This window comes from Neomonachus schauinslandi, chromosome 7 (genome assembly GCF_002201575.2).
Source record: "Neomonachus schauinslandi chromosome 7, ASM220157v2, whole genome shotgun sequence".
NCBI lineage: Eukaryota > Metazoa > Chordata > Mammalia > Carnivora > Phocidae > Neomonachus > Neomonachus schauinslandi.
In genome coordinates this window covers 92370848-92384056 of record NC_058409.1, presented here as the reverse complement: position 1 = coordinate 92384056, position 13209 = coordinate 92370848, and the positions used below count along the sequence as shown (strand labels likewise).

Below are 13209 nucleotides of genomic sequence, written 5' to 3'. Positions count from 1 at the left end.
TTTTTTAAAGATTTTATTTATTTATTTATTTGAGAGAGAGAGAGAGAGAAACAGCATGAGAGGGGAGAGGGTCAGAGGGAGAAGCAGGCTCCCCGCGGAGCAGGGAGCCCGATGTGGGACTCGATCCCATGACTCCGGGACCATGACCTGAGCTGAAGGCAGTCGCTTAACCAACTGAGCCACCCAGGCGCCCAGAACCTGCTTCTTAAATTGACCTGGAATTAAATGAAAGCATAGTAAAATGCTTATACAGTACATATAAGGAAGTGCTGACTTAACAAACAGCTGTGGTTTTTAAAGGATTTCAGTGGTACTGCCTCGTTTACCAAGACTCACCTATCCAGGAATGATTTTTTTGTAAATTTCCTCACATTTTCTTTTTGTTTTCTTTCAGTATTTGTTGGGCTACTATTATTAATCTTCAAATGTTCCCATGATATTCCAAGTTATCTTTATAAACAAGTAGCATCTGAATCTTCTTAGACTCCAGCCTGAAGCAGGAACAAAAAATGGGTCCTTAAAAATGTTAGAAGTCAGGGCACCTGGGTGGCTCAGATGGTTAAACGTCTGCCTTCGGCTCAGGTCATGATCCCAGGGTCCTGGGATCGAGTCCCGCATCGGGCTCCCTGCTCAGCGGTTAGCCTGCTTCTCCCTCTGCCTCTCTCTCTCTCTGTCTCTCTGTCTCTTAATGAATAAATAAATAAAATCTTTAAAAAAAATGTTAAAAGTCATCTTCCTATCTTCATAACCATAACTGCAACCATATATCATTGCTTATTTTCCTCAAAACTATATTTAAACTATTGGCACTTTTTAGAACTCCAGAAATTTCTGGAGGCAGAAAGGAATATACAACTCCAGGTTTAGGTGGAGTCATAATTAGGTAAGTTGATTGCTGCTATTAAAAAATAAATATATTTATATTTATATTGAAGATTCCCTTGGTATCCTTAGATGTCTTTTACCTTTGTTTTCCATCCTTGTCATTTGTAAATCTCACCGTTATAAATGTGAGTAGCTTAATAATTTCCTCCACTTAATACTATTGAAGTTAATCAAAATTTTTGAGAAACCCCATCAGACCCTTAATGACAATGCATGTGATGAGTAAAGTACAACATTATAGCATTTGGACAAGTTTATTTACCAATTAAGTGATGCTTCTGGATCATAGCCATTCAGTTCAATTTTACATTTCACCAGAAGTACAAATAATTGTTATAGATGTCAGATATTACTCCTAAGTACTCAAATAAGTACTCAAGAGTTATATCTGTAACTAAACTTATTGATATAAATATTTTCAAATTATTAGATTATTAAAGTAGACATAGCTATTAGTTTCCAAACTGAATTCAAGGTGATGTAGTATAGAATATGCGTTGTACCAAAATATAGTTATCAGAATCTTCCTCTCCCCTACAGTTCTCTGTTGGGGGCGGGGGGGGCACTAGGGTGGTAATTTTTTTTTTTTTTTCCCTAGTTACAAATCGCCACATTGCTACAAATGAAAGGGTCTCAAACTGAATATGAGCAGCAGGAACGGTTGCTTGCTATGCTGGAGCAGAAGAACGGTGAAATTAAACACCTCTTAGGTGAAATTAGAAATCTGGAGAAATTTAAGGTACATGTAACCCCTTTAATTATGCAGCCAGATTTGGTTTGAATATCTTAAATCAGTTGACCCTTGAACAACACAGGGGTTAGGGATGCCCAACCCTGTGCAGTCAAAAAGCTGCATAACTTTTGACTCCCCAAAAACTTAATATGAGTAGCTTACTCTTTACCGGAAGCCTTACTTACAAACAGCCAATTGACACATATTTTGTATGTTATACATATTATATACTGTGTTCTTAAGTTAGAGAAAGTAAAATGTTATTAAGAAATTTGTAAGGAAGAGAAAAATACATTTATAGTACTCTATAGACTATGAAAAATTCATATATGAGTGGACCTGTGCCATTCAAACCTGTATTGTTCAAGGACAACTGGATTAACCTAATTTGTTATTGATCTTAAGTAATAACAGTTGTTGTTTTCTTTAGAGTTTATATGAAAGTACAGAATCTAAACTTCCTGCCAACTCTGGCGCTCTGGCAGATAACACCTATTACACGGATTTACTTCAGATACAGCTTGACAACTTAAAGTAAGTGCTGGGCGCTTAGAAAGATGGATGTCCTCTTGACTTGCTTATAATAAGTACTGTTAATGACTACAAATTTTTGTTTTCAAATTGCCTAAAGAAATTCCAGAAAAGAAAAACAACAAAAATATCTTTGTGTAGCAAATAAGATATAATCAATATATACTTAGTGCTGGTTATTGAAGAAAAAAATACTTTCAATGAATAAATATTTTTATTTCTCCATTTTTAGCATTTTAGATTGGTAAGTGAAAAGAACTTTGACATAGAAAATGTTCTTACAATCTAAATTTTTCAGGAACAAATATCATCTAATTTGAAACTTAAAAGGAAATTACTTACACATGCATTAATGTGGAAAGAATATTTTCCTCCTTTCCTTCGAAGAATGCATGACATTTTTTATTTGAAAGTGCTGCTAAAGCTTATTTTGTTTGTTTGTTTTTTTTAAGATTTTTATTTATTTATTTATTTGAAAGAGTAAGAGAGAGAGAGACAGAGCACGAGAGGGGGAAGGGTCAGAGGGAGAAGCAGGCTCCCTGCTGAGCAAGGAGCTGGATGTGGGGCTCGATCCCAGGATCGTGACCAGGATCATGACCAGGGTCATGACCTGAGGCGAAGGCAGATGCTTAACACACTGAGCCACCCAGACGCCCCTATTGTTTCTTTGTTACTTAAAACCCCAAGGAAATACATGTTTATCTAAGAATTCGAATATAAAATGATTTGCACTAATAATATGTTTTATATATATGTATATAAAACCCTTATGTATATTATGTGTTATTTTAATATTCCTTGGTTCTCCTTTTTTTATTTATATAGCAAGGAAAATGAAAGCACTAAAGGTGAATTGTCCATACAGCGAATGAAAGCATTATTTGAGAGCCAACGGGCTTTGGATATTGAGAGAAAACTTTTTGCAAATGAAAGATGCCTCCAGCTCTCCCAAAGTGAAAATATGAAACTGAGAGCTAAACTAGATGAGCTAAAACTGAAGTATGAACCTGAAGGTATGCACGTCTCATATGTTTTGTCTTTTTAAATTATGAGAAGCTCTGAGAAATCATATCAAGTTTTTTTTCTTACTACAGCTTTATGCAAATCCCATTACAAACTAATTTGTGGTTATGTATCTCTAATAAATTTGCAGCTACAAAATGTGTAGGAAAATTCAAAGAGAACTGAGTACTGGGTATGTTTGAATATAATACGTATTCTATTGGGTATCTGTATATTAGAACTAAGGTTTGAAAACCTTAGAGACTTTTCCATTTACAACTACAACATCTTATGCAGTATGTCAAAGAGTTTGATTTTGTTGAAGCAACTGATGTTTGGGAGCTGATTTAGTTAATATTGTTTATAGAACACCTAAAATAATGGAGACTTAAACAAGATAGGTAGTAAGTCTCCTCCCATTACAGAAGTCTGGAAGAGGCATTCCAGGACTGGTCAGAGTGTCACGATGTAGGCTTCATTTGCATTGTTCTTTGGCATAATCATTGAGCAAAACTGAGTCATGTGGCCTCACCTACCTACAAGAAAAGCTGAGAAATGCAGTGTTGATTCTCAGGAGCCATGTTCCCAACTACATCTTGGGATTTTCTTTTTTTAAGTGTAATAGACATCTAATATTGTATTAGTTTCGGGTATATATCATAATGATTCAATACTTACACATGACAAAATGACCCCCCATGATAAGTCTAGTTACTCTCTGTCACCATCAAAATTATTACAATATCACTGAGTATACTCTTGGGGGCTCTATTATTGAGGAAGACTAGTAGGACAGATATTAGAGGACAACTAGCAAATATAATCACTGAGGTAGAAAACAGCCTTACCATAAGGGCTCTGCATGTTATATACTAAAAAGAGTGATTTTACTGTTTGTAAATTAAAAAATAAAAGGCCAAAAGTAAAAAACCCTAAGAATGCAATGGTTCTTAGAACCAAAAAAAGTGTTATTACACGTTTTAGGTTATAGATTTTCAGCCAGTTTTTGCCCCCACACTGTTCACATGCCTAAGACTATCTATTATTGTCTCAGTGACTCGAGGGATTCTTCACTGTAGTGGGGAGGTTGTCAGCAATAAGGTTTTTAATAGTTTAAAAAGGCTTCTCTTTCATCCTTTTTCTCTTCCCCGATTCTAACAGGCTTTCCTAATTAAGGATTATACATTATGAATTTCAGAAATCTGCTGAAATGAACACAGCAAAGAGACAGGGAAGTATAGTGAATCTAGTTGATGTGGGGAGCAGTACAAGAGAAAGGGAAAATAATGATTTAAAAAGAACAATGTAGAGTAGGAACACCAACCCCATGTCCAACCATGATTTTTCCAACTTTACTAACGTTTTTTATTTTGAAAATGAAAGACACATTGTTATGGGGTTAGGGAAAAGGTATTGGAACAATTAATTAATTTAGTGACTGTAAATAGACCTGCATAGGAGATGGAATGATGTTATGTTAGGCAGTGGGGGTAGAAGGCTATTGTCATAGTCTGCAATGAGACATACTGTGGTTTGAATGTGGGAAGTATCCATAGAAGAAGTACTCAGATTTTGAATACAGTTTGTGGGTGGGGCTAATAGGCACAAGTTGCCATAGAGAGTTTAACTTGTTCTTTGCATGTAATCATTACAACATTACAACAGTGGAGTGGATTTTTTTTAATCCCCATTTTACAGATAAAGAAAATAAAACTCAGGAGATTAAGTACTTCCTCAAAGTCACCCAGCTGCAGGGTGCTAGTATGGAATTAGTACCTGGATTCCTTGACTCTTAGCCACTGTAACCTTTCTTACCTCCGCACTGAAATCTTAAAAAGCCCCATGTAACTTTTATCACAATATCAGAACATAAGTTCTCCTTGCGAGAACTAAATCTTTTGAGTTCCCAAGGAAAAATTTATAGCCAGATAACCTTTAAAAGATAGTTAATGAAGTCCTTGAAAAAAGAAAGGATAAAAGATTTCAGTAAGGAGATAAGTGGGTTTCAAAAGAATGAAGAATAAGAAAGGGAAGAACTATAATTGGTTCTATCTTTTTATGTTTACTGTGTCTTTGTTTTGACTTATTGGCTGAATATATTTTTAATGGTTTTTATTCTCAGAGAAAATTGAAGTGCCTGTACCCAAAAAGAGGCGAGAGGTCCTGCCTGTGGATATAACCACCCCTAACAATGTATGTGCCAAAAGTGCTATTGGGGAAGAAGTTTATAGATTACCACCTCAGAAAGACGAGGCCCAGTGCTGTCCAAGCAATTCTGAAGATAACTTGCAGTTAGAAAAGATAGTTTCTATAAATACACCAGGAATCAGTCTCTCTCCTCACAAAAGTCTGCCCATGGACATTCAGCCAAAGAAGGAAAAGAAATGTGTGAAACTTATAGGATTTTCAACTGACTCTGAAGCCTTAAGTGAAAGAAGTGGAAACACCCCCAATTCTCCCAGGTCAGTGTCCTCTTTACTTCAGGGCAACCAGCAGACCTCTCCATCTCTTCTCTATCGCTGCATGAACTGTGCTATCTGTTTCTTTATCTATTTTCTTAGTATTGCATGTAGTATAATTCCGCAGTTTCATCTACCTACCTTCAACTTTTCTAAAACTTTAAGAAAAACTAAAATGATTGCAAAGGGAAAGAACCCCTGAATAAGAGAATTATTTTTAAAAGTCACACTGTGCTCTTTCATGAAACAAAAATATCACAGTCTAGTACATCTCTGAATGTTTTGTTGGTTTGAATAAATGTACAGTTGGTTATTTTTTCCCTAGTTCAAGAGTGGCCATGAAAGAAAAATTAACTTACCTCCTAAAAGGGCTTTCTAGTGGTCTAAGAAATTTCAGCTTTCTAGAAAACTGTTAGGAGAAAATTTTTTATGGCTTTTGAAAATGTTTATGCTAAGTCTTTAAGAATGAGCTTTGATTTTGACATTTTTAAATATCAAAGGTAATTCATTTTCATTTTATATCAAAATTCAAAGCCTCTAGTTTCTACGTATTTCAGTTTGTGACTAAAAGAGGAAGTGTCAGACGTATATGTGTATAGGAATTAAAATTTTAAGAGCCTTATCTTTAAAAAAAATAATAGAGATAAGAAGATAAGAGAAAGTGAGTGAAAGAGAAAGGTAGGTAACAGTGACTGAGGCTAGGGTGGAATAAGACACAAATTCAGGGTGTATACAGCAGGACCAAGGGTAGGGCAAAGAGAAATGAATGAGGAAAATGGAGAAGGTAATAAAAAGATGATAAAGGATGTCTGTATGCAATGGAATAATAGATGAATTTAAAACAAATATCTTTAGACATTTAAAAAATTAAGCATACTGATGTGAAAAGAGCTTGGATGTCTGATTTTGAAAGGAGATCTTTAAAGTGCTGCTAGGGCTACATGAGTTGTAGATGGGAGGGTATAGAATAAGACATTTTACAAGTGGGCGCATTTGAGTTAATATAGTCAAGCATAGCCCACCTTTTTAAAGGGGCTGTTTTGTATGTTTTATCTGATTTTTTTTTTTTTTAATTTAAAGTCTTCAGTGTTATGAAAGGTGGTGCTCTACAGTGAAAGCACCTTAACAATGTGAGCTGCTGTTACTATTAAGAGAAGTACAGTTGACCCTTGAACAACACAGGTTTGAACTGTGGAGGTCCACTTATATGCAGACATTTTTCCCTAAATACATTGTTGTAAATGTATTTTCCTTCTGATTTTCTCTTATAATGTTTTCTTTTCTCTAGTTTTACTATAAGAATACAGTATATAATATATATATACAAAATATGTGTTAATTGTTTATGTTATGGGTAAGGCTTCCAGTCAGCAGTAGGCTATTAGTTAAGTATGGGGGGAGTCAAAAGTTATACAAGGATTTTCATGCAAAGGTCGGTGTCCCTAACCCCTACATTGTTCAAGGGTCAACTGTAATTTATAACTCCATTCCTTGAATTTTTATATAATAACATTATAAGTCTCATAAAATAAAAGTTTAATATTCTCAAGGAAAAAGTAACTTCAAATGAATTTTGTCTGACACACACACACACACACACACACACACACGCACACAGAGTTCCAAATAGTTCTGAAATGAACTCAATAGGTTATGCTTGTATATATGTGATTCATGGTGTAAGTGTGCTTGGCTATTGTGTATTTATGGAGGTAAAGTTCCAGAATTGATCAGTGCAGACCTTGCTATCTGTGTTGTCTTAATTTCTTTTCCTGCCTTTTTTTGCTTGATAAAAGTTACTTAAGCGAATGTACTTAGCTACTTGTTTGACTCAAATTAAGTAGCATGTTGGAATTTTGTCTGGCAAATTAAACAAAAACAAATAAAATACCACAAAACATTTGTTTTTGTGTATGTGTGAGTCCATCTGCTAACTTAAGACGTTTCCAACCTTTTGCTGTCTGCATGATTAACGTAGACACACAGTCCTATGATAATATTGTAACAATAAATATGGGTTTACTGGGGACTATACTATTGCATGCTTTATAAATTTAATTGATGCTCTTACTATAAAATCTTTATAAACCTTTTAAAATACCTCTCCACTGTTTATTTTTTCTTAAATTATTATTCTAGTTGAAATTCAGTTTAAGTTTTATTTTTTGTTTTTTGAGACAAATTGGTTATGTATTCATGCAGCCCAGGATTCCATGTTATTTTTATCTTGTGTTTGCCTTTTGTTATATCATGTTAACATTAAAATTGTGCTCTAGCTTTTAAATTTTTTTGTTAGGTGTATTATCATAATAGACATCCCATTATATTTTAATTCTTTAATTTAGGCTTTGCCATGACTTTTATCAACCTTAAAAATACCATTTTAGGCATTTAAAAAATTAAGTTTGTTGATATAAAAAAGTTTCTTTTAGAGAGGCAGTGACTTAGTTCTTAATGGTATTGGAGTCAACTATAATTTTTTCCTCATATACATAAAAAAATTGATCACGTTTCATTAGAGGCCTATTATATGAGAGGTTTGTTTCTTCTTTAATTTTTTTAACTGCATTTGAATTCAGAGTGGATGCTTTAATGCCTGTAGGTTAGCTGCTGAATCAAGGCTTCAAACAGAAGTTAAAGAAGGGAAAGAAACTGCAAGCAAATTGGAAAAGGAAACTTGTAAGAAATCACACCCTATTTTATACGTTTCTTCCAAATCAACTCCAGAGACCCAGTGCCCTCAGCAGTAAAGACTTTTCTTTAATGAGAGTAAGGTACCACTTACCCAAAAAAGTTGATTTGGAGCTTAGTTAAGATTGTCTTCATCTGAAATATACAACATTGTAGATTATTTCTTTCTACCTGTTACTCCAAGACCTGGAATTTTCATGTTCCTTTGACCAAATGTTCAAAATTTGGTTGTGATTCTAACCAGGAGAGTTCCTTAAATGATGACTCTTCATGGAGCGTCTATGAATTACGGGGAATAAACTAATAACTGAGGGGAAGTGTTATAAATCTATTTGTTGCATTTTATATGTATTTTTTAAGTGTTATTAATACATACCTTCAAAGTCACGTATTTGAAAAGAGAACACAGAATTAGCTATTAACTATTATATTTTCCTATGTACTTTTTAATGAACTTAGTTTTTCACTATATTACAAAAACAGAACACTTGGTTTAAAAATATATATTATATTGTAACTGGGTTTTGTCAGTGTTTTAAGTAGTTATGTCCATCTTTGTATCCATGTACATGATTTAAATTTTATGTCTCAAGCTTATGAAAAATATAATTTTGAAATTTAAAATAAAACAATAATTTATCCCCTTTCTATTTTGTTTTTTACTCTGTATAGATAACACATTGTTATCAAAAGGGGATAAAAGAAGTAAAATGAACTTAACAAATTCTTAATTCTCTGGCACATATAATTTTTATATTTATACATACATAATTAATATAATTATATACATATATAATATATATTTTTAATTCTAAACTTTCCAAATAAAGACTTTTTTTTTCCCCTTTAAATGATTATAGCCTGGTCTACAACTTAATTTCGTGTATACTGTAGGTGGGTGTATTTATATATAAAGAGAGGAGTAGTGGTAGAGGGAGGGAAAGAGAGTTATGTTAAGAACTTGGCTTATGTGATTATGGAGGCTGGCAAGTTCAAAGTCATCAGGGTGGGCTAGCAGGCTGGAGACTCAAGGAAGAGCCAGTGTTACATATAGTTCAGGTCCAAAGGCTGTTTGCTGCAGAATTCTCTCTTGCTCTGGGGAGCTCAGTCTTTTGTTCTAAACAGGACTTGCACTAATTGCAAACTACTTTATTCAAAGTCCACAGATTGAAATGTTAATCTCATCCAAAAACACTCTCATAGAAATACCCAAAATAATGTTTGACTGCATATCTAGGCTCTGAGACCCTACCAAGTTGACACATACAATTTTTTTTTAATTCAATTAGCAAAGGTATAGTACATCATTAGTTTTTGATATAATGTTCAGTGATTCATTAGTTGAGTATAACACCCAGTGCTCATCATATCACGTGCCCTCTTTAATGCCCATCATAGTGGTTTACATAAGTTTATTGAAATATATTAAGTAAAAGGAAATTGCCTCCCACTTGTAAGAGATTAAGTAAACTTTTAATTTTCTGCAAAAAGCATACTCTAAGGAATTTAGAGATTTCACATTAAATAATATCTCTTGCAAAAAGAAGTAGCTGAAGGCACCAGGAAATGAAAATTTTAACCTGAGGAAAATAACAAATAATTGACTATATTCATTGCATATTATAGAATGTAGATCAATTCCTTCCAATATTAAGTTTTTACTATTAGCTGTGTGCTAGGGGCATAAAAATAACCCTTTAGAGTTTACAGTTTAATAGACCCACATAGATAAATAGTGGTAGTGCTATTATTACTAGTAGTAATACTTGTATTTAACATTTGTATAAATCTAATGTCAAGCATTCTTCTAAGCCCTTTCATATATTACCACATTTAACCCTCCAACATCTCTGTGAGTTAGATATTGTACTTAGTTATCCTTATTTTATAGATGAGGAAACCAAGGTCAGAGAAGTTACTTATCCAAGGGCACAGGTATTAGTAGGTGATGAAAAACATGTGGTAGAGGTTGTTAATAGCAGAGTATACAAAGTACTGTTGGAACAGAGAAGGAAACAAGAAACTGCCTGTAGGCTTCTTATATTTTTGTCATCTGTAAGATTGTCTCAGAGGTTTCCTAAGGCATGGAGAGAATAGCCCTATAGGTAGAAGAAATAGCTGTTCAAAGAATAAAGGCATTAAACAACATCTCTAATCCTGCAGATAAATTGAGCAACTGTGATTAAAGATTGAAGAATAGGGATGACAAAAGAACCTCATGCACATACCTTCAGCTTTATCATCCTTAGAAACAGGCAATCCTGTTGAGTCTTGAGTGTTTTAAGAATATATTTTTGAAAACCACTGTAGATGATAGGAAGCCACTGGATAATTGATATAACAAACCAATTATTGAATAAATTGAAAAGGTTGAATTGAAATTTTAGTTAAAACACTCTAGAAGCATAATGGAAAATTGGATATAGAAAAAGATAATGGAGGCAGGAAAGACTAATTTGACCATTTGATTACTCCAGGTAGGAAATACAGGTGGGAACTGAGGCAGTGGCAGTGGGAATGAAGATTGGTGGTTGGATTCAAGATACTGTTTAGAGAAGCAAAGCGGTCAAGAGGTGTTGGCAAAATAGGTTGTTAGACTATTTAGACTATAGGAGTAAAGGAGACATCTGATGTGAGTGGGTAAGTGGTGGTGTTAACAGAAAAGAGGAGTGGGAGATTTTTCAGTTTTGAGGAGTACTTTTATTGAAGTACCAGGGGGGGTGTCCATGTTTGGGATAACAGTTGTATTCATCTCTTTATGTAATCAAAAATAGTAAGTCTGTTTATCAAATTTTTTTTTAAGGAAAATGTAAGACTAACTTATAACTCTATTCTAATAGTTTTTTTTTTTTTTAAGTTTTTTTTTTTTATTTATTTGAGAGAGAGAATGAGACAGAGAGCATGAGAGAGGGGAGGGTCAGAGGGAGAAGCAGACTCCCCACTGAGCAGGGAGCCCGATGCGGGACTCGATCCAGGGACTCCAGGATCATGACCTGAGCCGAAGGCAGCCGCTTAACCGGCTGAGCCACCCAGGCGCCCCTATTCTAATAGTTTTTTAAGCTAATTTTTTGTTGATTTGCTAGGTGTTTTACCTATGTTATCTCTTAATACCACATAGTTTAGCATAATAGTTAATGTTATTGCCCATGTAGTTAGACTGTCTGAATTGAAATCTCAGCCTCTCCACATAAATGTTAATTAGACATGGGCAAGTTTATGACTCTGGGAATTGTTTGTTTAGGTAACATAAAATATTTTAATTTTTTAATAATTACCTAAATATGGGGATCTAAAGTAAAATCTACAAAACAAGGTGTATTTAAAGAAATCTAGCTTCAGTTCCTGTTTCCTCCTTTTCCCACCAGGAGCCACTTACATTTTATGGTTTGTTTTTCCTTTTTTTTTTTTTTTCTTTTCCCTTAACATAGGAGATATAGACAGGTAGGTTGATAGAATCTTCATACTCTTTCTTAGATAAAAGTAGAATACTGAGTAAGGCCAGAGAAAAATTGTGGATAGGAAACCAAAATCCAATCCCTTCACAAAATCAGCCAGTAAACTGACAAGGATTATTAGAATTAACTTTATTGGACTCTGGAAACTAATCAAGGGCTTAAAACAATCAGGTGAACAATTAAGAAAAATCAGTGAGTTTTGACATTTCAGGAAATTTCTCAAGAATGACTTGCTGACCACTAAGCTAATGGAGCAGAGACTTCAGTAGCCACACACAACAAAGAACATAAGACTTTACAAAATTGGTGCAGAAAAGTCATTTTAAAATCACAGAAACAACTAAAGCAGTTATAACAAACTCTGGGGAGGGGGAATATATAATTTCCAGAGTTGTCACATGGTGATACTAGAAATGCCCAATTTTCGACAAAAAATTTCAAGGCATTCAAGAAACAAGTATGGGCCATATATGGGGGGAATAATAAGGAAGTTTTGTCTAGAAGGAAGCCCAGAAATTGGACTTATTAGACAAAAACTTTTAATCAATAATTTTAAATATGCTTAAATTGCTAATGGAAACTATAAGAATAATGTCAAAGAGAGATTATCAACAAATTGTAAAAAGGAACTAGATAGAAATGCTGGAGTTGAAGAGTACAATAATAAATGAGAAACTCACTGGAGAGGTCTAGCAGCAGATTTGGACAAGTAGAAGAATCAGTGAACTTTGAAGATTGGCTAATTGAGATGATTCAGGCTGAAGATCGGAAAGAGAAGAGTATTAAGAGAAATGAACAGGGCCTAAGAGACCTGTAGGACACTATCAAGTATAGCAACATCTGTGTAAGAAGAATCCTAGAAAGAGAGAAAAGAGAGAAAGTGCAAAAAGGGTATTTGAAGAAATAATGGCCCCCAAATTTCCAAAATATGAAAGACATTAGTATATGAATGAACCAAAGATGGCCTCTGCAAATTGGTTCCTAGTTTGTCTTCACTACAGGCTGAGACCTATTAGCTCAAAATCCCCACCAGTGCCAACCTCAAATGTTTACACATCCAATTATTTTAAAAATAGCACAAATAAGCAGATTCTTAGCCATTTAGAGCTTGTGTCTTTTGCATACTCTGCAAAACTGACCACATTAGTTGTTGCCTAACAAGAGAGGGCCTTATAAGGTCCTAAGCTGCTGCTGTTCTTCAGACATGGAGACTCCCACCAGTTTGCTGAGCAATATCCCCTAGATACATAAGCTCTCTCTTCAGTCCCCTTCTCTGCTAGGAGTTTCCTTATGCTCTCCTTCTTGATGGTGGTCCCTGCCCTGTAGCTTCTGGACATTCTCATGCCCTAAGGAACTTCCTCACTCAGGCAACACTGTCTAAGTGCCACCCAGTAAAGCTTACTGTGTGTTAACTGCCTCTCATGGTTATATCATTTTTTTTTCTTGATCAGTC

General features: G+C 34.4%; 1 protein-coding gene across 1 annotated transcript in view; it reads left to right on the top strand.

The window, feature by feature from the left end:
* Nucleotides 1-9033, top strand: part of SPDL1 (spindle apparatus coiled-coil protein 1) — an 18715-nt gene extending 9682 nt beyond the window's left edge. The window contains exons 8-12 of the mRNA XM_021698140.2: nucleotides 1484-1624; nucleotides 2049-2152; nucleotides 2975-3162; nucleotides 5274-5613; nucleotides 8213-9033. Coding sequence (XP_021553815.1) covers nucleotides 1484-1624; nucleotides 2049-2152; nucleotides 2975-3162; nucleotides 5274-5613; nucleotides 8213-8360 — 921 coding nt within the window. The 3' untranslated portion in view covers nucleotides 8361-9033. The remainder of the gene's footprint in view (nucleotides 1-1483; nucleotides 1625-2048; nucleotides 2153-2974; nucleotides 3163-5273; nucleotides 5614-8212) is intronic.
* The last annotated feature ends 4176 nt before the right edge of the window (nucleotides 9034-13209 follow it).